The following is a 25,348-nucleotide window of genomic DNA, read 5'->3' on the forward strand; positions in this document are numbered from 1 at the left end:
CTTCCCTGCCTTTTCCCCAATTTCTTTCCATATACGCAAGCTGTGAACTAGTCTCACTTTTAGGATCTGGAAACAACGGCGCAATGAGGTGACAAGCAATAAAGGGATGACATTAAATACCATGGCGCAGGATATCTGCACGATTGATGCGATATATGAGCCAGGGGGAATTTGCATTGTGACAAATAGGTTGAACAAAGGGCGTATGCGCTTACTTCGTTTTCGCAGCAGTTCCATTGCAAGTATACATGGAGATCAAGTTACGACGACAATTTCACGCGGAACCAAATTCTGTAACTCGAAAGCATTCGCGAGACACATGCTCAAAAGTGTGCCCAAACTACAGTGGCCTCGACGCACGCTCTGTGAGACAAGTACGCTCCCCATAGTCTGTCAGCCAACCCGATCCAGTTCGGATGACGTTGCAAAACGAAGCACGTTTTCGGTCACGTGATACGTCGTCTCCTATATATGTATCCGGCCTGAGACATGCAAACGCCTGTGAAAAATAACACCGGCCGCGAGCGCACGGAGTTACTGAACGTTCAACACCTACATAACGTGCTTTGTCCAGCGCTTACGACCTAGCTCGGCATACGGCCAGTGATTCCGAGCGTTCTCGGGGAATTGCCTTTTTGTTTTTTTACACTATACGTCGCCGCTCTCAAGGTGTCCCGAAATAGTCGACTCCGCAGGGAGGAGTGCGACTGCCCAAAGTCATTTTTGGAGCAGTTTTTTGGAGCAAGTAAAATTGCGTTATGGAGCAGTTTGGAGCAGCTTGGAGGAGGCCAATCTGAATTTTCGTAGAATAACAGAATAACGAATATGGCCAAGGCACTTTGATACCACGACGAAACCGCATAAACCGATACCAGCGCTGTACTGCAACTGTCTTAAGCAACGTCCTAACTGGATTTTGAAGCAGATTACTGCGATACTGACACCCTCTAGTACGCGCGAATTTTGGTAATAGTGCTGTAGGTTTTTCACTCCTGGTAGCAATCACACACACAGACAAAAACATGCATTCTCCGATAGCGAGTCCGAAATTTCGAAAAGTAGCATAAAACATCTCTTATAAACACATTTTTCTTTCGTGTCTCTCCAGTGTTGAAGTGCCTCGAAATGTGCTTCACCAACAGACCATACGGAGAAGCGAGAGTTATGAAGTACGGTGTGGTTTGGTGTTGCGATAGCAATTGTATGGACATTCCAGGCGCATTTCTGCCGTCGTCGCCGTAGTGTTCTGCGAAAAGTCGAAGGATGATAACATCGCCGCCGTGCGCCGTACGCTGTATCAACACTCTCTAGATAACTTAAGGCATTCTGGCTGTACCCTCTTCCATTAAGCTACGTCACGCAAAAGAGGCCCACATAGAAGTTCCGTGCAGCGTGCGACGAAGCTACGAGCGTCACACCTGTGCTGAAAATGAGACGCGGAAGACCGAGTGGGCGACGACGGTGATAACAATTCGATTAGTTCCGGGAACCCTGCCGCTCCTTGGATAGCTTCGGGGTTAGAAAAGTCCTGGCATGCTGCGACATGCTTTCCGAGGGCACTTTTTTTTCTGGACGTGAACCATGCATGTAGTCTGCGCTTGTGCTGCGATTGCGGTTGTGCGTCCGGCAAGCCTTCATTGCCTCGGAATGTGGATTACGTTCATGCCAGGATATGCATAATAAGTGCTGCGTGCCCAATTGCTGGAGCAATTACAAATAGGGGCCGAAAAATTATGCGTTCATGTTTCCGCAAGATCAATTACAGAATATTGGGTGCCAATGCTGAGGCAATGAAGAGAAAAGCTGGAATTCTGCGGAATAAGGCGGCTGTTTCTTTGTAAATAGTTGCACGAATGTTTCGTATCTCCACTGCTAAACTCATTTGAGGTGTTGTAAATATGTGGACTGCGGTACTGTATGTAATTATGCCTCGAAAGCGAAATTATTCGTTTAGAGCCTAATCTAGACTGGAATAAACATATGTGTCCCAAATGTGAATAAGGGCACACCAGTGAAGTTGTCATGAGATATGTGTTATGATGCAGTGCTAACAATTTGTTGAAGATATCTTGCGGTCGCATGAACGGCAAACTCTTTGACGCCGACGATAAATCAAGGCAACGAAGCTACTCTGAAGAAGAGGGCAGCACTGTGACTTTTCAATATAAGACATGCTCCCTGTCATCATTTACCCGAAATTAGTTCTCACTCCTAAGGCTGAACCATTTCATTTTTTTTATGGACGGGCTTTTTAATAATGCAGCGCGTAAATAGTTTTGCATAAATAAAATAATCTTGGAACACCCTCTGTTCTCTGCGGGACAATCTGCTCAACTACGCCTAAAAAAATAACTGCGCTCTGGTTAACGTTGCCCATAAGGGCGCGATCCCTTCATTCAACCCGTATCCTCGAGCACGCCGCCGGCCTCTACTCCGTGCCTTTTCTTGTCTAGGTGGTGTTGGCTGCATGCGAGAGTCACAATGACCTGCGAGGGTCACAATGACGATCGTGGCTCAATCTCGCCACGCAAGGGAGAAAAACTGGGAGGAAGCGCGCCGTCTTCCGTCGCGCGCGAACCACCGGGGGTGAGAAGGAGGAGGAGGGGGGGGGGGGGGGCGTTCTACTTCGGCGGCTGCTGCGTACGGCGCAGCCGAGTGGGCGCACTATCTTGAAAAGCGATCTGCGATGTGGACACCGGTAGCTTCGTATGCGCTGTGCTTTTGACGCTTAGTTCGCGTTGAAGCAAGATGCAGCACAAAGGTCAATTCGCTCGCTACTGCTGCTGCCCCGCTTTTTCCAGCGTTTTGACAGGAGTGCGCGCGGTGATCGAGTGAAACATGTTCACGTCTGCTTGTGCGCGCGTGACACCATGCTTGTTATTTAGTAATTGAAGGTTTACAAGTTTATGCGGCCGATAAGACTACTATCCTTACTTCCTACAGCTGTCATGTAATTTTCTATCGCAATCGATGCTTCTTCTTACGGACGGAAATGCGACTTCTTTTCGAAAGCCATTACAGTTCTAATTCGTGGTTTGTAGCCCACAAGTGAATTTGATGAAGTCTTTCATTAGCGCGACAAGACAAACAAGCGATATACGAGCCGGCAGAAAATAGGCTAGAATCGTTATCGTGTACTAACGCCTAACGCCTAACCGTCTTTATTTTCCCCTTAGGTTGCCATGCGCGGCATAACGTCATAACGGAGTTCAACACAAGCATGCAGGCCCGTTTCATAGAAATCCCGCAACAGTGACTTATAAAATGTGTTGTCCATAATCCATCTTTCGTAGTCTTCAACTTGATCACTGTTAAATTTCACACCTTTAAGACCACTTTCGCGAACTGTCTTTGTCCTAGGACGCGTCCAAAATAGATGGCGGGCACCGCTTAATCGTATGGCATTTTTTTTTTTAAAGCGAAGCTTTCTTTGCTTCTTCCCTGCAGTTTTCGGGTTCCTGCCTGCTGTCTTGCATGGTGGGTCACGGAGGTTCAGAGCTCGATGCGACACTCTCTTGTCTCTGTCCGCAAACGGAGCGGTAAACTGGAGGACGAAACGTCGCGCTAATCGCAGCGGGCACGATCCGTAGCATTCCCGTAAAATTCGCCAACTAAGTGAAAATCGTGGAGGCACACAGGCGTGGGCCCAACGAAGGAATTTATTTGAAGACGCTTCGTGTAGTAAACTTCGTACGTAAATGTTCTGGAATCGAGGTTGAAGGCACTATCGGGGGGGGGGGGGGGGGGGGGGGGGAGGGTTAATGTGCACGGAGCTCGGGGGGCGCGGGGCAAAGCGAAAACGCTGAATTGGAACGGATTATGCCTTCAGGGAACAAACTTACAGGCGGCCTGATCTCCGCACCCATCAGGCTTCGAGTTACATTTCCCTGTTCTCGGCTATATGCCTAATATATACAAATCACGAAGAAAGTGAGCTTTTCCACTACGCCACGGTTTTAGAGACCTTCCTCTCGTACTACACCTCACTTGTTTTCCTGCGGTGATCCGTGCGTTAAAGGCACTTTAATAAATAATAGAGTGGAATAATTTACGGACAACCCTGAAACTTGGGCAGCTTTTGAAAGCACAAGGACCTGCCGTAACGTTGCTGCTGTCAAGTGCAATGCTCGCAAAAGGTCGCGATACTTAATAACCATTTTCGCGTAATTGTATTTTCTTACACATCCCGTACGAAACGCCGTCAATAACAACCTTAAATCCCCGCCCATGCACAACGCGTATGGAGAACGTCAGTGCTGTACTATTGTAGCCAGAGTTTGGAACATTATAAACCCGGATACGAAAACATCCCAGAATATTCATTCATTAAAGCATTACTACATGAGCTTAGTTATCATCACGATATCACTGAAGATTTCTTCCCTGTGTGTCTCGTTGTCTGAGAAAACTTATTCTCTGCTGCATTCGATTATTGTACTTGTTTGTTCGATTTTCAACATTTGTATTATTGTACACTTTGTTTATATTGTTACGGCACAACCAAGAGTGGCGCCAGTCAGAAGAAGACGATTTAACGTGTAGAGGAGGAATCGGCCCTGACAGCCATCTTGTTTATGCATCGTTGTCTCTCTTGTAAATACATCTTTATATGTGACTTCTGCAACGTAACAACATTTATGTCCTTGTTGCCATTGTACCTATAATGACTTGCCTGATTCTCGTCACTAATTACTAATCAGACCCTCTATCAGCCTCTCTCTGCCTATGGTTGCCAAATGAGTTCGTACTTCCTGTATTATCTATTGAAAGGCAAATAAAGAAAGACGAGAAAAAATAACAGGAAGAATGCGTATGATGTAAGAGACCTGCTAATTCAATAATTCTAAGGATTAAGTCATCCCCCTCCAAGTAAAGACAACATAAATCAAAGGAAACGTTCTAAAATGACTGCATTACAGCATAGTCACGGAAAAGAAGCGCAGTTATAAAACAAATAAAATAAAGCTATAGCACATGTCTCCGTCGAAGATTCATGGACACACGAGAACGAATGGCAAGCAGCTGGCGTAACGGGGCTCTCATTTCGTCCAAACAAACTGTAAGCTGCGCGCATATATATATATATATATTAGTACATTTGAACGCGCATTTGAACGCGCCGTTAGTACATTTGAACGCGCATATTCTCGATGGCAAATATAGCGGGCGCTTATATGCTCTTATCGCTGAGCAAGGATCCAAGTCTTCGGTGCATACAAGGCTGCATTTGGTGACGCAGTTTCACGCGCTATATTTGCTGCTATTCACTCGCCGGCAAAAATTTTGTGCACGAAGTGTCGCCGCTGATATAGCGAAACAGCACCATACGAAAGTGAGTCAGCCTGATAACGTTAAGATCCGAGTGACGACGCTGATTGCCGCACCGAAGTTTACATCATGGACAGAACGCCTTGACGCGTATTAGATCACCATTCCCATTGAAATACGGCGACCAAATATGTGAAATGCAAGCGTTGCACTCGTAGTAAAAATGACCTTCCTCGACGGGCCCTACGATTCTGTTTCACCATCCTCGAATCAATTCCCACTCGGAACGTAGTGCAGCCTCCTCTCAATACAGGAACGTGCAGTGCACCCAAGAAACGAAGGCAAAAAAAAAAGGACATGAAAAGTGCACCATGCGCACACAACCGAAACGCTGTACTTACTGGCCTGCGGCGCCGGTTCCTGCCGTCCCTCAGCCGTGGGCAGCGCGACGTCCCTCGCCATTGCTTCGGCGTCTCGCGCGCGCGCGCGCTCTCTTGTGCTGCGCGAAGCTGCCCTCAAAGGCGTCCCGGCAGATCGGCGTGACGGTAGAACAACGTTCCGTAGAGTCGATCGGGTCAATCCGCGCGGTTAAATCCTCGCTCCGGCGTAACACGGCACCGACGGTATCGACGATTCGAGGCGGAACACACAGAATCACACAACCACAACGCGAGGCCAATCGCCACCGCTAGGTCAGCGAAGCTGCTATCACGGAGTATTGCACGAAGCCGACCAACCGGCGGCCGCAGTCGGGGCGGTGATCCGAACGTGCTCGAGCGAACCGCAGCGTCAGCGTACGAGAAGAATCGGACACCGGTTCGCGCGCGAAAGACGTGCGGTGCTGGAGCAGATGCCGGTGTCGTCGGCGGTGCACCGATCACAGTGAACGCGGAGTAGGCGATCCGATGTCCAGCGTCGAACGAAAAAAAGAAAGAACCAAGCTGTCGGCCGAGGGCGTCCTAACAGGCGCAGTGCTTCGAAGCGAGTTGGTGCCGAGCGCCGCTGCTTCGCAATGCAACGCGTACTACGCTGCTGCAAACGCGAGCCAGCCGACGAACCAGCAGCAGCGGCAGGCGAAGCACGTGCTCGTCTCGTCCGGTCAACGTGTGTGTGTGTGTGGTGTAAACCCGGCTCCGTCCGATTCGGCGAGAGCGGGCCACTCTACGCACGTACGGCTTCGTCAGCCTAGCCAGGCTACGCTCCTTCGCGAGAACGGACGTGTGGGGAAGGGGAGCCGATGGCTGGCGGGCGTAAACGTCGCCTACGCGGAGGCACGTCGCCGACCGGCGCATCAACAGACGCAGCGCGCAGCAACGGATCGGCGATATGGAGAGAGCGAGGGGAAAGGGGCGACGCCATTAACCGGTGAAAGGAGATAGCGAGGCGGGCAGCTGTAGCGAAGTTCGATGCGGAAGACGACGGTTCGCTTTGAGCCCCAACCCCTTGCGTACTTACACACGGGTTCCTCGCGGATTACTCCGTCCCAAAACGACAGTCTTATGGCCGTTGGTAGGAGCCCAGAATGACGGTTTGATGGACTGCAAGGATGCTCTTCGCGAACCGGCAGGCTAAAAGCGGGCTCGAGACACTTTAGATCTCGCTTTCGATTTGTTTGAATAAGCGAAAGACTGCAGGTTAGTAAGTAAAGGTAAACGTCTCTTGGGTCAAAGGCCGAGAGAGGAGGTGACGTGTGGGGAAGGAAAAGGTTCAAGCATCGTTGAAAGTAGTAAAGAACACGGGAAACAGCGCACACGTGAAGTGCCACGGGTCTATGGCTGCTTATTGTAGGACACTATACCAGAAATCGAAAACGATGAGCAGCTACAATGTCGTGCACATTTGATGGAAACGCCTAATAGTGTTAACGCGCCCAAAGTGAGCAAAAGATTGAGACTTTAGTTACGTGCGAGATAACCATATGTGTAGGATTTCAGCCTAAGTTTGGCAGTACAGTGTACGTATTGGCACGAACATGTTCAGACAATCTGCACGCTTTTCGTGTGCTCGGTTCGTCGTGAAAACTCTTAATTCTCATGATGTTACGATGCATCCTGGAATTTGAAAGTCACCATTGCTGACTCAGCACGAAATGTTGCGTGTAGCACATTTGCCATCCCAACTGGTGAAAAGCACGGTGGGTCACGTGTGGCGAACATTCTTGATCAGTACATGAGCTAAGCACGCTTCAAGTGATCGACAACAGGCAGCAGAGGGAAAATATGGAAATACACGAAACATGTTGCTGAAGGCATTTAAGAGATGGTCATTCGACGTGTCGTATCAGCTACTTATTTCCCGCAAAGGAAATGCTAAAGTTATGGATTAAACACTAAGTAGCTGTCTATCTCTATTGGACTGCCCTTGTTAGCTGAATATACGAGTAATCTAACACGCGATAAGAAACTATATCGGCGGCCGAAGAATACAACCAATTTCGAAGGGAGGGACACAGACAACGCAAAACACGCAGCACGTTTGCGTCTAGCTCTCTATGCCCGGCTGTCCACCGTTTGGTGGAATTGCCGGCGGCGACATCTGGGATGCAACGGGGAACCATTAGGAGGCGCCTGTCCGTTTGCATAATGCCCATTGGTTGGCGCCGTCAATCGCTATGCGCGGATCGTTTCGTCAACCGGTTGTTGTGGGGAGATCAGTGCTCATTACAGATAATCAAAGGGTATGTAATTACGCGGGTCAGAAGGCGGCTGCGACGTCGAGTCGCGATGCTTTTTGCAAAGCGACCTCGCGCCAGGGGCCTTGCTCCTGACCTAAACTTGCAGCGCTACGGAGCGTCGAGCCGGAATCGCGACGCAGAAGGCACCGCGGTGTTACGGGGCAATGACTTCGGTTTCCTGCGGGAAAAAATGGAGCTAGGGAACAGCTAGCATACGTATGTCGAAGCGAAGCACCCCATCAGGTCAAAGAAACCAGGGAATTCAGAAGCTCACTGAACGCTTCCATTACGTTCTTTAAACGCGTACAGGTACATGCATATATCCTCGTTCTCGCTCAAATTACTGCCTTCAAACTCTTACTGTTTTTCCACAGCACTAAACTACAAGCAAACAGATCAACGCCTGCGCCATTTACCTATACGAACGCAACTGAATATGATACCCTGAGCACTTGTTTGCGTTGCTCGCGTGATACGCTTTTATTCAATTATAGGCACGCACCAGACGCATTTTTGCCGTCGGCGTCGCCGTGATGTTCCGTATAAAGTCCAAGGGCGATTACACCGTTGCCGCTCGTCGCAAGCAAGTGAAAGCACGCGAGGGAAGCCGACGATAGCGGCTCATTCTGGCGCGCGCAAAAGAGAAAGCACAGAGCAAACGCTCCGAGGGCGGCGTTTTGCTCCGGCAGCAACTGCGCACCTCGCGACTGGGTACAAGGGGAACTGGCGATCGTGGCTCTATCTCACGCGCCATATATGGAGGAAAGCGAGCAGGCAGCACGGGAGGGGGGGGGGAGCGGCGACTTCGATTCCACCAATAAGTGAGCAGTTCGCACGGCTGCGCGCGGTAACGCGCGCCGTATATTGAAAGGGATCTGTAGACGACTCCTACTTTTGTGCGCGCTATGGTCTCGCCGCTCTTGCGTTGAAGCGATAGACGGCGCGAAGGCCACATCGCTCGTTGCTGCTGCCGCGCTTGCTCACACCAGCGTCCAGCGTTTGCAGGGAGCGCCCGCGCTCATCGAGTGTGATGAGTTCATACTTGCTTATGCGCGCTGACACCATGCTTGTTAATTCAGTTAGTAAGCGAATGTTTCCAAGAGTATACGGCCGATTAAGCTGCTACCTTTACTTCGTAAACATGTCTACTAATTTGCTATGGGATGCTTCGCCTTTCGCCCGAAAAGGCGACTTTTTTTTATTGCGATGACAATTTACGGACACTCCAAGCGCATTTCTGCTGCCGGCGTCGCCGTGAGGTTCCGTATAAAGTGCAAGGGCGGTAATACCGTCGGCGCGCGCCCTACGCTGTTTGTACGAGTGAAAGCGTGCGAGGGCAGCCGACGATCGCGGCTCAATATCACCCGCTCGGAAAGGACGAATGCGAAGAGGAAGCGCGCCGTCTTCTCTCGCGCACGAGGCACTCAACGTTGCGAGGCGCCGGGGGAGGGGAGGGAGGGGGAGCGGCGTTCTCTACAGCTGCAACTGCGCACGTGGCGGCTGCGCGATGTGACGCGGCCACATTTTGAGATTGGTCTGCGCTGGGGGCGGGGTCTATGCACGTCAGCGCCTCGTAGCTTATACAGCATAAGCGATAGACAACGCGAATGTCACTTCGCTCGCAGCTGCTGCCGCATTTCCACACACCGGCGTTTTGACAGCGCGTGTCAGCAATCATCGAGTGTCATGTGTTCATGTTTGCAGTGCGCGCTGACACCACGCTTAATAATTGAGTTAGCAAGCGAATGTTTACAAGTGGATACAGCGAATAAAAGTACTCTACTTACTTCGTGTAGCTGTTTGCTAATTTGCTATCGCAATCGAAACTTCGCCTTTCGGGAGAAACTTCGTCTCTTTATACTTTGTTGCCAATTTTTCAATATCAAAATGTTTTGCTCTTGCCTTACTTTATTTTTTCGATGTGTCTTCTGTACAGTAAATAAGACTGCACATTAGTAGGGTGGTTGTGTGGGCTAGTTTGGCCATATTAGTACTTGATTTCACAGGCCACCACGTATCCCTGGTACCGCTTACGTACACCAGAGTACATACGTGATGAGCGAAAAGGAGGAGGAGGTTCGAGGGGTTGAATTTTTCGTTCATGATAATCGTAAGAAGTGAAGCCAGAAAATGCGCAGGGAGAATTAATTGTTATCTTTCGTTAAAATGCAAAAGTGACAACGTAATAGGAAATGAAAGTGGACGAAAATATTACTTGCCGCAGGCTAGGCGCAAACCCACATACTCCGCATCACACACAAACACACACGCACGCACACACAAAAAACTTACTCAAGAAGACTTGTTCAAAGTTGGTGCGCGATCACTGGATTTGAATGTTATATATCTTGCCAAAGGCATGTAAATGTACACATTCCTGTGCATAGAATCCCGCCTTTTATAAATAAATAAGGCTATGCAAATAGTGGTTTTTGAGACTGAATAGAATAGCCCCAGAAGCGAATCCAATGTCAAATACTTTACGAATAGGTTTCGAATAATTAATAGCTGTTATCACATATAATATTAAACGATGTTCACATCCAAGTGTGCTTAAGGTTAGAAAGCTTCCGCCATTATATAGTACGTTATGAAGAGTTGTTTACTAAAAGCACGAATGGAACATAAGGAGTAAACAAATAGCTTCTTCGCACGCACAGGGCTCTTCAGAGTGCGAATGATGGCTGTACAGCCTGTAAAGCATGGCTACCTAAGTGACGTATAGCCTGCTTCACTACGCAAGTTCTCATGTTTTATGTCTATACTTTGAACGCGGGAGTGAAAATTTACCGCACTTTTGCTCCAATGGTGTGCTCATTTGGGCGCAGTTGACTTTCTCAAATAATCGAGAAGTATTTGAATTCGCATTTACGAATAGTGACTATTCGATACGAAAACAGAATCGAATAGACACTATTCGTTATACGAAAGTGTCCAACATTCACACAATTTAGCGCTTGTCCGTGTCCGTCCTTTCGTCCCTGCCTTTTTTTTTCCTTTTGCGCTTCAAGTTTACTACAAATGCATAGAGCTCGTCGCATAATACAGTACGAACAGAACTTCTGTATAAGGCTTGTGATTGTTTTTACGCCTCAGGAGATGATCCATCATCGAGTACGTCAGCCATGATACAAAAGAATTGAATAGTGGCTTTTATCGGACGAAATAGAAGCAGCGGCAATTGTTGTGAAACTGTAGTGGCGAGCACTGGTATGGAAGATAATGAAGGACGTATAATGGACAAGCTGTCAGCCACAAACACAGTGCCGGTGGACAGATCTTTTTCCCCGTGAGATAAGACCTCAGGAACGCGAGAAACTATTTGGCACTCGTCCATAATAAAGACATACATTTAGAACTGCGCGTCTTTCGACCCTTGACATCGCCGCAGAATACTGCAGCCGGAGAGAGCGAGCGTCCTGCTGCCTTTATTGTCTAAATTTAATTCATCTGTAACGAAAACATTCGCGCCCTTTGCACACACTCACCGTTGACAGTGAACGACGGATTTAGTGCTTCGCTGCATTGTCTCGTACCGTATTGTTTTCCACTGCTTTGTGTAACAATGCAATCACGTGTACACAGCCCCGGTCGACAGAAATGAAGCCACCAGTGGCAAAGTGTGTTGCAGAAGCTAAGGTATATTTCGCACACGCATCATAGAACTAGCGTCCACTGAAAGCTCTCAAGAATCAAAGCCGTAAAGTTCGTCATTATGATGCCATGGGCGCGAACTGTGACTGGAACCACTTCCCAAATGGTGAACATTACCGCACAGCACTCGCAAACGAACCTAAAGTCGCTTAGTAGTACAGCTAAGCGTTTGTTATGAAACCTTCAACGAAAAGAGGAGGGATAATGAATGGTTTCTACATAGCATACTATATAGTAAACATGTGGGATGCGCATGCCCGCGTCATGCAAGTTTGTTATACATGTAGTCACCCAGTGAAGTGCAGTTGCCTCGGTCCACTCGTATTCTAACTTGTGCTAAAACGGTTATGCGCGTTCCTCGATTCCTGCCATTACTTTTGATTCGCTAGCTTCCAGAAATATCGTCGGCTAGTGCGTGTTTTCTACTATTGAAACAATGAAGGCTTGGGCCTCTTGCTATACTGCATTCTTGTAGACCTGCCCCCGAAAACACAAAGACAGTGGGAAAGAAGGACACAGCTCAAGAGGCGAAACTCCCTGCGCCTTTATCGGCAAAAAACAAGTTTGGTCTTGCGAAGTGTCAACGAACGCTAGCTGTTTAGAGCGACAAAGGGCATGTGCGCCCAGATAGCTGATGTGTAGGTAGTTATCTGGTGATCGGCAGCATGTGTTTCAGTGATGCCCTTAGCCTGAGCCAGAAATTACTAGTATTAAATCGGCAGCTTGTTTTTCTTTTTTTTTGACGTGAAACTCTTTAAAATCAGTCAGAGGGGGTACCATGCTACAACCGCATGTAACGAAAACATGTTGCTCGAAGTCGCGGGACCAAATTTCGGCCGCGATGGCCGAATTTCGATGGGAGCGGAATGCAAAAACGCCCGTGTAGCATGCACTGAGTGCACGTTAAAGAACCAGAGGTGGGCGAAATTAATCAGAAGTGCCCCATTATGGGGTGCTTGATAATTATATCATGGTTTTGGCACTGTTACGTTTCGCCTACAACGCGCGGTAATGCCGGCGCGGATGCAACGGACGCCGGGGCTTCGTTCAAAGCGGCGGACATTTTGGCCCGTTCGACGCCGCCGCAACGCCTCCCCGCCAAGCGTGTCCAGGCGTGTTTCAGTGCCACGTGTCTTCGTATGTGCGTGTGTGTGTGTGTGCCCACGCTTGTCAAAGCGCGGCAGCCGGGGAGCGGAGCTCCCCAAGTGAGGTGCCAGGAGGTCTGTCCATCGGCGGGTTGGCGATGCGTCACTACACTCGGCTCACCATGTCTCTCGGCTCGACCGTGCGCGCCGTCGTGGGCTCATGCTCCGCCGTCGCGTGGGCTCATCCCGTGACCTTCCTTCTGGCCCGCGACGCCGAGAGTATAAGAGCAGCTGCCCCCGGACGCCAGGAGAGAGGCTCCGATTTGTACTGTTGAGTTACGTGCTCTCCCGTCTCTCCACTTCGGTCGACCTGACCGGCCGCTCTTTTGCTATGTTAGAATAAACAAGTTGTTCTGTTACCAGTCTTCTCATGCTTTGCCGGGACCTTCGGATGCTTCCAGTGCCCCAGGCCGCCAGGCCAACGCTACCCTTGGGGCTTGCGACCCATTGGCAATAACGGGCGTCAGCACCGAGACCCCAACAACTGGTTGCCAGCGGTGGGATCGCGACAACGGAGGCCAGCAGCGAAGAGATGCGGTTGACTGTATGCTGAGCAGCACAACGACCATCCGGGAGCAGTGCAACGAGCCCTGTGTGATGACTGGTTGCCTGCAGCGGAACGACTGCGCGGAATTCTTGGCTGCGAGGTTTGGTGAGTGCGGGACTTTCTTCTTCTGAGTTTTGCCAGGCTTTTGTTAGTGGTAGAAACAGAGCTGGTAATTGTGGTTGTCGTTGCTGCCGGGTTAGTTTGCGGCAAGACAATAGTAGGCAGTAGAGAAAGCAGCATTCAGAGCAGCCATGGATTTGAAGTCGTTGCGCAAACCGAAATTGCTGGAGCTTGCAAGAGAGTTGGGTCTGGATGTCTCAGACAAACTCAGAAAACCAGAACTGCTAAGGGCTATTCTTGAGTTAGAAGCTGAGGATGACGAGCTGTCGGAATGCCTTGAAACCATTGAGGAGAGGGAGCGTGAACTTAAAGAACAGAAAGAGAAAGATGAGCATGAACTTAAAGAACAGAAAGAGAAAGATGAGCGTGAACGAAAAGAACAGAAAGAAAAAGAAGAGCGCGAACACGCTTTGGAAATGAAGCGTCTCGAGGTAGAGATGGAACGCGCTCGTAATGGAAGTCAGGCACACGGTGCAGGAGAACGAGTATTGTTCAAAATGACTGACCTGATGCGGCCGTTTAAGCTTGGAGAGGACATTGGTTTGTTCCTGGTTAACTTTGAGCGAACGTGCGAGAAGCAGGGGTTCTCTCGGGAAACGTGGCCACAGCGCTTGCTCACTTTGCTACCCGGCGAGGCGGCCGACGTAGTCGCTCGCTTGGAGAGAGAGGAGGCAGAGGATTTCGACAAAGTGAAATCGAGTCTGCTAAAAAAGTACCGGCTGTCAGCGGAGGCGTTCCGTCGGAAGTTTCGGGAAAATGAGAAAGGCAAGAGTGAGTCATATACAGAGTTTGCCTACAGGCTTATGTCAAACATGCAGGAGTGGCTCAAAGAAGAGAAAGCGTTTGGTGACCACGAGAAAGTTCTGCAGTGTTTCGGGCTAGAACAGTTTTATAGTCGGTTACCTGAGAACGTGCGGTACTGGGTCTTGGATAGGCCAGACGTTAGTACGGTGGCTCGAGCCGCTGAGCTAGCCGAGGAGTTTGTGACGCGTCGGGCTCGTGGAGCTAAGGACGGTCAAAAGGGTGAATTTGGCTCCAAGTTTGAGAGGCCAAAGTTCACGCCCATGAGAGCAAAGGGGGACACACGTAGTTCGGATGCAAGTGAAAGCAGTCCGACCGAACGTACGGAGACGGCGGCAACCGAAGCCGAACGCAGAAAGCGGTTCGAGACGAGGCAAGCGCGCGTTTGTTATACGTGCCAGAAGCCGGGTCACTTTTCGGCGCAGTGTCCAGAAACAAAAACAAAAGTCGTGTTTTTGTCTTTATGCAGCACTGACGAGAACATGAAGCTTCTCGAGCCTTACATGCGAGACCTCCTCGTGAACGGGAAAGAGTGCCGAGTGCTTCGCGATTCCGCAGCTACAATGGATGTAGTTCACCCCTCTTACGTAGAACCCGATATGTTCACGGGCGAGTGCGCATGGATCAAGCAAGCAGTGGAAGCTCATAGCGTGTGTCTGCCGGTAGCAAAAGTGCTTATTGAAGGACCTTTCGGAGCACTTGAGACGGAGGCCGCAGTGTCATCTATGCTGCCCCCCCAGTACCCGTACCTATTTTCGAACAGGTCCGATCACCTCCTGCGCGAGAAGGGGCTTTTGTTTGGTGAGGCTAGCGTTCAGGCCTTAACCAGATCGAAGGTTCGGGAGCTCGCTGCAAAGGCGGTAGTTGCGGGGCCGACGTTGTTGAACGATGAGAAAGGGTCAGAGGCGCAGCAAGCTGGTATTCAGAGCACGCCCGAACTGAATAAAATTGAGCCTGTAGCGTTAAAGGCACCAGATACTGGAGAGGAAAATCCCGACGCGGGAAGGTTAGAAGAGCTGTCTCCAGATTTGCTCATCGCGCCTACGTCAGACGGACTTAACAGGTTGCTAAAAGTCAGCCGGTCGGCTTTGATAGCCGAGCAAAAGAAGGATGGCAGCCTAGAAAACATACGCTGCGTTATCAAGGAAGGTATCGCCAAGAAAAATGCTCGCTTTGTGGAAAGAGGTGGGGTCCTGTACCGGAAGTATCTAGACCGCAGGGGAGTGGAGTTCGATCAGCTGATCGTGCCTCAATGCTATCGTCAGGATCTGTTGCGCTTGTCGCATGGGGGTTCGTGGTCCGGACACCTAGGAGTTAAGAAAACTAAGGACCGTCTCTTGCAAGAGTACTATTGGCCAGGGTGTTTTCGGGACGCAGACCACTTTGTGAAGACATGCGACACCTGTCAGCGGGTGGGCAAGCCAGGGGACAAATCGAGGGCGCCGTTGAAGTTGGTACCTATCATTACGGAGCCTTTTAGACGGCTCGTTATTGATACAGTGGGACCTCTGCCGGTAACAGCCACGGGGTACCGACACATTTTGACTGTGATCTGCCCAGCGACAAAGTTCCCTGAAGCAGTGCCGCTTAAAGAACTCAGCTCAGTTGAGATAGTCAATGCACTACTGTCCATATTTGCGCGAGTTGGTTTTCCTGCAGAAATCCAGTCAGATCAGGGCACAGTGTTTACTAGCGCTTTGACGACAGCCTTTCTCGAATGGTGCGGGGTAAGGCTGTTACACAGCTCAGTGCACCACCCCCAGTCGAATTCCGTTGAGAAGCTCCACTCCGTCATGAAGCGCGTGTTGAGAGCATTGTGTTTTGAACATCAAACTGACTGGGAGCTGTGTCTGCCTGGAGTGATGTTTGCATTAAGGACCGCGCCGCATGCGGCTACGGGGTTTTCGCCAGCTGAGCTGGTGTACGGTCGCTCGCTGCGATCTCCGCTTCGCATGCTTCGAGAATCATGGGAAGGCAGGGGCGACGACCCAGTCGTGGTAGAGTACGTGCTTAAGCTCCTCGAACGCTTAAGAAGGGCACAGGAGTTGTCAGGTGAAGCAATGGCAGAGGCCCAGCAGAGGGCCAAGGTTTATTATGATCGGACAGCCAGGGCCCGTCGTTTTGAGGTGGGCGATGAGGTCATGATATTGCGCACATCGCTAAAGAACAAACTCGACGTGCAGTGGGAGGGCCCAGCACGGATTGTTCAAAAACTGTCGGACGTTAACTACGTGGTGAGTCTGCCAGGAAAGCGGAAAGCACAGCAAGTTTACCACTGTAATCTGCTCAAACCCTATAAGCAACGGGAAGCAGTGGTGTGCATGATGGTAAACGTGCCCGAAGAGCTTCCGGTCGAGCTTCCGGGACTAGGCTCAGTGACGAACAGGAAAGACACCGATCAAGTCATTAGTGACTTAATAAGTAAAGCATCGCTGTCGCCTGAGCAGAAAACCGAACTACACCAGCTCTTACAAGAGTTTCAAGGTCTGTTCTCTGAGAGGCCTGGTAGGACTTCTGTCCTTACTTATGACATAGAACTTACCTCCCCAGAGCCAGTACGATCCAAGGCGTACCGGGTGTCACCCCGCCAGAGCGATATTATGGAGGCTGAGGTAACGAAAATGCTACAGCTCGGTGTTATTGAAGCGGGTGAGAGTGATTATACCTCCCCTTTGATTTTAGTTGAGGTACCGGGCAAGGAACCTCGTCCTTGCGTCGACTACCGCAGGCTTAATTCCATCACTAAGGATCAAATTTATCCGATCCCTAACATCGAGGAGCGCCTTGAGAGAGTGAGTAGCGCTCAGTTTATTTCCACCCTAGATCTTGTCAGGGGTTATTGGCAGGTTCCACTTACAGAAGAGGCTAGTAGGTATGCGGCATTCATTTCACCAATGGGGACATTCCGTCCTAAAGTTTTGAGTTTTGGTTTGAAGAACGCGCCATACTGCTTTTCAAGCCTCATGGATAAAGTGTTGCGGGGACTGCAAGAATTCGCTTTACCGTATCTAGACGACGTAGCGATATTCTCCGCATCCTGGCCTGAGCATATGGCGCACTTGCGGGCAGTGCTAACCCGCCTGCGCGATGCGGGCTTGACAGTCAAGGCCCCCAAGTGCCAGTTAGCACAGGCCGAGGTTGTCTACCTCGGACACGTGATTGGTCGGGGTCGTCGCCGCCCCTCTGAAATAAAGGTGGCCGCTGTGCGAGACTTCCCGCAACCGCGCACGAAGACCGATATTCGGTCGTTCTTAGGTGTCGCCGGCTACTATCAGAGGTACATCCCCAGGTACTCTGATATCGCGGCTCCCCTAACGGATGCTCTAAGAAAGACAGAGCCGCAAACAGTCGTCTGGGACGAGACAAAGGAAAGAGCTTTTAGCGCCCTAAAGAGCGCCCTAACAAGCCAGCCTGTGCTACGATCGCCCGACTACACAAAAGGGTTCGTTGTTCAGTGTGATGCTAGTGAGCGAGGCATGGGCGTTGTACTGTGCCAACGGGAAAATGGAGAAGTAGAACACCCCGTCCTGTATGCTAGTCGTAAGCTGACGAGTCGTGAGCAGGCGTATAGCGCCACCGAGAAAGAGTGTGCGTGTATCGTGTGGGCCGTTCAGAAATTGTCATGTTACCTAGCCGGCTCGAGGTTTATTATTGAAACGGATCACTGCCCTCTCCAATGGCTGCAGACCATCTCTCCCAAAAATGGCCGCCTCCTGCGCTGGAGCCTCGCTTTGCAACAATATTCCTTTGAGGTGCGTTACAAAAAGGGGAGTCTCAACGGTAACGCCGATGGCTTAAGTCGAAGCCCCTAACGTGGGAATCAGCCTCAAAATTGCTTGTTACTGATGTTTTTCTTCCTGAGGCAGGATATTTAACCTATTGCTTTTGTGTAGTGTTTCAAAGTGATGATGTGCTTTCTAGTGCAATTTTCCGATTTGTGGACGCGTTCTGAGTGCTGCTAAACTACTGTAAGGAACTAGGCAGCAGTATAAAAGGGGAAAGAGCCTGGCAGGGCTTAGTGAGGGTTGTGCCGTGCTTGCTGACTGAGCGGTTGACTTTCGGCGTAGTTCTAACGCTTGCCGGAAACGAGAACAAAAATGTCAACTCTCCCGAAGTCACTTTGCAGTGTCCTGTGTGCACCTGAACGTGAGAACGAGGCCTTCTCTGTGCGCTGCGCTCAAGAAACGCCAAAGGACGCCCGACTTCGGTTATGAGCATCATCGAGCGACATCCCTCCGGACAGCGGATTCAGTCCCCTGACCATCGGGATCTCCTTCCCCCGGCGGGGCGGTCTGTTACGTTTCGCCTACAACGCGCGGTAATGCCGGCGCGGATGCAACGGACGCCGGGGCTTCGTTCAAAGCGGCGGACATTTTGGCCCGTTCGACGCCGCCGCAACGCCTCCCCGCCAAGCGTGTCCAGGCGTGTTTCAGTGCCACGTGTCTTCGTATGTGCGTGTGTGTGTGTGTGCCCACGCTTGTCAAAGCGCGGCAGCCGGGGAGCGGAGCTCCCCAAGTGAGGTGCCAGGAGGTCTGTCCGTCGGCGGGTTGGCGATGCGTCACTACACTCGGCTCACCATGTCTCTCGGCTCGACCGTGCGCGCCGTCGTGGGCTCATGCTCCGCCGTCGCGTGGGCTCATCCCGTGACCTTCCTTCTGGCCCGCGACGCCGAGAGTATAAGAGCAGCTGCCCCCGGACGCCAGGAGAGAGGCTCCGATTTGTACTGTTGAGTTACGTGCTCTCCCGTCTCTCCACTTCGGTCGACCTGACCGGCCGCTCTTTTGCTATGTTAGAATAAACAAGTTGTTCTGTTACCAGTCTTCTCATGCTTTGCCGGGACCTTCGGATGCTTCCAGTGCCCCAGGCCGCCAGGCCAACGCTACCCTTGGGGCTTGCGACCCATTGGCAATAACGGGCGTCAGCACCGAGACCCCAACAGCACGTAAAAAGCCTAGAACTAAAAAAAAAGAACATGTTCAAGTGTAAGTTTATTTGGTGGCTGATTACTAGTATTATTATTGCAGTCAGGGGTCCCAAAGTTCAGAACTGTCGTAGGGACATCCTTGCTCAATGTGTGTTAATAAATTAGCAAGAATAGTAAGTGGAAAGCAACCTAAATTTAGCATGCAAAACGCACGTTATACAAAAAACTAGAACAAACAGGCAATAGACACAAAAATAGAGCACGGAAGTTATTGTAAGTACGTTAAAACGCGTGCCACAATTAATAAATAATGCAGCGCAGTAGGAAAAGAATCCCTCGTTTTGTTTTTTCGCCTCTCCGCTGTTGACGGCACTGGCCAGTTTTCACAATGTACAAAGGCTACGGTCCCTTGAGGCTGATTTACTTTCAAATCACGCCAATATCGCAAAATGACAGCACAATGTCGAATTACATTTCGGTCACGGTGCCTGTTGCCTACAATTCATTGTTATTTTTTTATCCGAACCAAAGCACGACATGTCAGGCGAAACATTGTCGCTCGTGTATATGAAAGCTGCGGTAGACTACGTTAAACCGTTACCATGTTGCGAGAATTGTTGTTGTGAAAGTTTTTGCCCCATATGTTAGCACCAGTAAAATGCACTGATTGTACACATTTCTTTTCAATGATAATGGTAAGCTTGCAGTCATGATTTGACAATGCCTGCCGTACGCACTCCAACCTATTCTTCATTCTTCTGTAAGTTTCCTTCTCATGACCAGGGTCCCTGTACTTGACCTAGGTAAACGTACTCATTCACAGACTCTAGAGGCTGACTGGCGATCCTGAACTCTTCTTCCCTTGCCAGGCTATAGAACACTATCTTTGTCTTCTGCATATTAATCAACCCCACTCTTACACTCACTCTGTTCAGGCCCTCAATCATTCGTTGCAATTCGTTCCCAGTGCTGCTGAGCAGGACAATGTCATCTGCAAACCGAAGTTCGTTGAGACATTCGCCATTGATCCTCACTCCTAAGCCTTCCCAGCTTAATAGCTTGAATACTTCTTCCAAGCACACAGTGATTAGCATAGGAAAGATTGTGTCTCCTTGTCTGACTCCTTTCTTTATAGGTATCTTCCTACCTTTCTAGGTGGCAATTAAGGTAGCTGTGGAATCCCTGTGGAATTTTTCAAGATATATATATATAAGCGTTCTGTACACCTTGGTCACGTAATGCCTCTATAGCTGCTGGTATCTCGACTGATTCAAATGCCTTTTCATAATCTACGAAAGCCATATTGAGAGGCTGATTGTACTCTGCGGATTTCTCGATTACCTGATGGATGACATGGATGTGATCCATTGCAGAGTATCCCTTCCTTCCTTCCTTCCTTCCTTGGTTGACTGAGGTTCAGTGTTGCCCTTATTCTATTGTAAATAATCTTGGTGAATATTTTCTAAAACACTGGAAGTAAGCTAATGAGCTTAGAATTTTTCATTTCTTTAACGTCTCCCTCTCTGTGGATTAGCATAATATTGTCATTCTTCCAGTTCTCTGGGACCCTTGAAGACAATAGACAGTTCGTATAAAGGGCAGCCAGTTTTTCAAGCATTACGTCTCCTCCATTTTTGATTAAATCGAGTGTTATTACATCTTCTCCTGCCGCTTTTCCCCGTTTCATGCCTTGCAAAGCCCTTCTCACTTCCCCGCTAGTTATAGAAGGAGCTTCTGTAACCTGTTCATTACTACTTCGAATAGAGGTATCGTGGCTGCTCTGGGTACTGTACAGGCCAGCATAGAATTCTTGCGCTGCTTTTACTACATATTCGAAATTGCTGATGATATTACGCTGCTTACCTTTCAGTGCATATATCTTCGCTTGTCTTAGGCCGAATTTTCTTCTCGCTGATTTCATGCTGCGTGCATTTCTGACTGCTTCCTCAGTATTTCTCAGGATATAATTTGGAGTATCCCTTATTTTCTCCTTGTTGATCAGTTTTGACAGTTGCGCGAATTCTATCTGATCTGTTGAGTTGAACACTTTCATTCTTTGTCGTTTCTTAATTAGGCCCTTTGTTACTTGGGAGAGCTTACCTACTGGTGGCCTTGGTGCGTTACATCCCACTTCAACTGCTGCTTCTGAAGCCAGCCTAGGTACGGTTTCATTCATTAGCTCTGTGTCATCTTCATATCGCTTTTCTAAGGCTGCATACTCGTTTGCAAGTACCAGCCTAAATTGGTTTACTATTGCCCTTTCTGAGTCTATGTTGGCCTGTTTCCTCCTGACCAATTTTACTCTTTCTCTTTTCAAATTGAGGTAATCCAAGGCCTCACTAACTTATGATCACTGCACTTTTCCTAATACTTCAACATCCTGCACTATGCTGGGATCGGCACAAGTATGAAATCAATTTCATTTCTTGTTTCACCATTAGGGCTTTTCCATGTCCACTTTCTGTTATTACGTTTCCTGAAGAAGTTTTTGATTATTCGCAGCTTATTCCTTTCCGCAAATTCTACCATCATCTCTCCTCTAGCGTTCCTAGAACCGACGCATTAGTTACCAATGGATTGTTATTTCTTATTTAACAATTATGCGCCGTAACAGGCACATCTAACAATTGAAGAAAAATTTATTGAACGAGCACTAACTTGGGGCCAACCTGAAACCGATCAACCCTTGTACGTCATTTATAAGGCACGTGCAACGAGTCCTCATTGCGATTTCAGGTCAAGGCCCATAACGCGGAAGTCACGTGGCCATAGTTTCCCTAACTTCTCTGGTGCGGTTTCGGCTGGGCTCTGATGACATCACGCGGAGTGAACAACTCTATACTGCTACACGCTATCTTGGCTCGATGCTGGTTATTGCGTATTCTGATGACGTCGCGGCTGCTGAACCAGTCATCAGGCACAGCAAGGTGACCTTCAAGGCCACCTTCTTTGATCTGCATATAAAAAAGGGGGCTTTCCTTTTACATTTCCTACATTTTTCTTCACCGCAGTCGGTTCATATGTAAATTTCTCAACCCTTCTGCCGCTGACGCCAAACACGTGTTCGACCATGCGGAGCGCCCGTAGCGACCAAGGGCAAGCCGACGGTTGGCCACTGGACGGCTTCTCACATTGCCCCACAACACAGAAACGATATAAATGCAAGCGGGTCTCCCCATCATGTCAACATGTTTTTAATGTTCATTCGAGCCTTGATTTCCTCGCAACCGAAGGCTGTCGTAATCGGCGATGGTTGTATGTTCTCTTACTAGAAGCTTCAACGCAGAGTAGTTTCGCCGCTTCTTGTTCTTTTTTATTTACCATTTAACGCGATCGCGTAGTTTCGACACGGCTGACAGAAAATTTTAGCTCCGTCAGTATTTCGCGTATAGTCATATCTGCCCGCTTACATTTCGCGCAGACGCATTGCTCAGCAGCACTGCCTGCATACCGCGTTAAGCTTACCAAGAGGTTGCACGAGATCTTCGCATGCTTTGCCTACGATGGCCAAACCGAGCGCGAGCGCTTTCTCGGTGCCAGCAGGAAAGCCGCACGAGAAACTCGGAAATCTTCTTCATTTGCATGTCACGTAGTCACCGTGCGTCAGCAAGCCGTGTCAGAATAGCACGATCCTCTCTCGGAACACAGCTATGAAGCGTGCTCTGTTAACGAATATCGCTTCATCAGAGGAACATAGTTTCTGCGAACATCTTCGTTGCCGCGTTGAGGAATAAAAAAAAAAGTTAAACATCTGTCCCTCGTAAGAAATGAAAGATATAAGTTTAAGCGCACGCTACACAGGAAACGTGCTCTTGTCGTGAGGAAACGATCACATGCTGCTCGCACAATTGACGGTTGCTGTATAGACACAGCTTGCAGGTGACATCACAGATCAGCATTCAAGTATCAGAGAAAAGGCAGGTTGGAGCCGTCTATAGAGGGCATCGAAATTTGCATGTAGCGCTCACGTGAACGCTATGGGGACCCCGTGGATCAAGAGAGACTCGCTTCAGGCCGCCGGATATACCTATCTTCCCGCTTTGCACAAACGAGCTACAGAGTTTCCAAAGTTGTACCGTAACTACAGGAGCAGACAGGGCAGGAGAGAGAGAGAGTGTGTGTCTGATTGTGAAGAGGAAGAGGCGCAGGGGATGCGAACCAGACGAGATAGCATTCGACGGCGAGGAGGTACGGTCGAGAGGCAACCTTGCCGGAGGTCGCCCCCTTTCGCCCGAACTATCTGCTGACCCGGCCAGACGCGACCGGAGCGTTGTTTACTCCTCGGCAGTGCCGGCGACAACGCTCCAACGGAAGACGAGTTGTGTCCGGGTAAAACTCGAAAGAATGATTGAGGAAGAAAGGAGGAGGAGGGGGGGGTTAAGGCGAAAACAAGAACACGTTGGCTATAGCTAATGGCTACACGACCGGTTGTTGCGCAAGCGATAGGGCAAGTCTGATTGTAAACTCGGCGCGTGACAGGAGGCACAGAAGCAACGATGCGCCGCCGGTCACAGCAAGATCAACAGCGCCAGATCGACGCCAGCCAGACCATCGGCACGACGCCCTCGTCCACGTAGGGAGCGCACCTCGCCCTCGCCCCATCGCGCGTTGCGCATTCGTTATTTCACGCCCCTTGACCGGTCTACGCGCCGCCGCTCGTACTCCTAATCGATTACGGAACAGCTCAAGAAAACGATTTCATTCATTCAGACCAGTGGCGCCGGTCATGTGCAAGGCACCACGAGAGAAGGGGACGGCGCGGCACGTTATTTATCGACAAGGCGATGACCCAGACCCTGTACGTGTGTCCGGCTGGCCTTGGTAACTGCAGCGTTCACGTCTGTTTTGCCAGCGGTGTTTGCACCCGAAGAAACTTCCCGAAGCAACTTTTCACGGTTGCTTTATCGTTTGGCTGGTTAGGCCTGGTTTTTCCTCTTGTGTCGTCGTGTTGACACGTGTGTTGTGTAACTGCGTTGAAGTGGCCGTGGTTAGTGACGCACGTGTTTCAGCTTGAATATTAAGTTTCGTCGAAAGGGAAATAACAAAGGGAACTAAATCGCGTACTCAGAAAGAAAAAAGAATGTTGACGGGGAGGGGGCAAGGGTGGGATTGTGAATTTTCGCCTTTTGTTTCGGTTTTTCAAGTCGTGTCAAAGCTTGTCTTCACTATACGCCTCGGCGTCATAAAAAAATATCCACTCGCAAATGAAAAACACACGTTCGGCGAGATTACAGAAATCTGTGACTGAGCGCACCCGATGGTGAACACCCGAATGTCGAGAAATTCACAAATCTGCCAACGATATATCGAATGCAGTAAGCGACCGCACCAAATGCAGACTACTTCGTATAGGAGAAATCAACGATATTTTATCAGCTCGAGTTGTTTAAGATAGGTTGAAACCTTTGCACCAGTGAATTTCTTTGTAAAATTAAGACCCATTTAGACAAGCAGTGAATAAGATTCTTCTGCTGTGGCGCGCACTGCTCTATGCTACATAGCCGCTTAAGGAGGGCTCGCTGCAGCATTGTGGTTATAGCATGATCAACAATTTTGTATAAGACGCTCATGTTTCCTTTGCGTCTACAGTCCTTCCAGTCAATGTAGGTAACCGGTCGATAAAGCCCAATGTGCTTCAGGTTTGAAACAGTGCGGTCTGCGCGGTGGAAGGCGCACGCTTTCTGTGAAAAGTTACTGCTACACGGGTGGTCTCGGAGAGCAAGAATTGGAAGTGGTCGAGCCCGGCTAGACTCGACGATCAACGTGTCGCATGGAGAGACAAGCGCCGGCGATCCTCTGAGAGATGGAAACAGCCGCCATAAGTGCGGACAATGACACTTGAGCATACGAAGCATCGAAAGCGATTCATAAGGCTTAATAATTATAAATCGCATGAATCGCGTGTGTACTGACCGATTAAGTAGTCCAAGCTAGTAAATGAGCCTATAGGAGCTTGCAGTTAGTCGTAATGCCGGTATATATACCTTTCGAACGAGAACTCCTGCATCGTCACCAAACTGCTCTGGTGACGGTTGTGAAACCACCTGAGTCTTCTATCAAAAGGAGTGCAGAAGTAGCAGCGCATGCTATTTGTACTTCCGGGCAACAGTCCACAGAAGAGGTTCTCTCTTCCCTGATGAAAAGATCAATAGAACGTCGTCCCGCCGCAATAACCGTCGAAATCGCTCGCCGTTGACTCATATGGAAAGCGATAC

At 49.5% G+C, this 25,348-nt stretch overlaps 1 protein-coding gene across 4 annotated transcripts in view; it reads right to left on the minus strand.

Annotated features, from left to right (window-relative positions):
• The window catches only part of LOC126522397 (prestin-like), a 294,487-nt gene that overhangs the window by 161,157 nt on the left and 107,982 nt on the right, over positions 1–25,348 (minus strand). Inside the window, exon 1 of one of the 4 annotated variants that reach the window (XM_050171143.3) lies at positions 5,670–5,969. The exons of the other annotated variants lie outside the window; for them this stretch is intronic. Within the exon in view, the coding sequence (XP_050027100.1) occupies positions 5,670–5,730 (61 nt within the window). The 5' untranslated portion in view covers positions 5,731–5,969. Of the gene's footprint in view, positions 1–5,669; positions 5,970–25,348 lie in introns of those variants that run through there. 4 annotated transcript variants of the gene reach the window in all.

Source organism: Dermacentor andersoni, chromosome 6, assembly GCF_023375885.2.
Source record: "Dermacentor andersoni chromosome 6, qqDerAnde1_hic_scaffold, whole genome shotgun sequence".
In the NCBI taxonomy this organism is placed as follows: Eukaryota; Metazoa; Arthropoda; class Arachnida; order Ixodida; family Ixodidae; genus Dermacentor; species Dermacentor andersoni.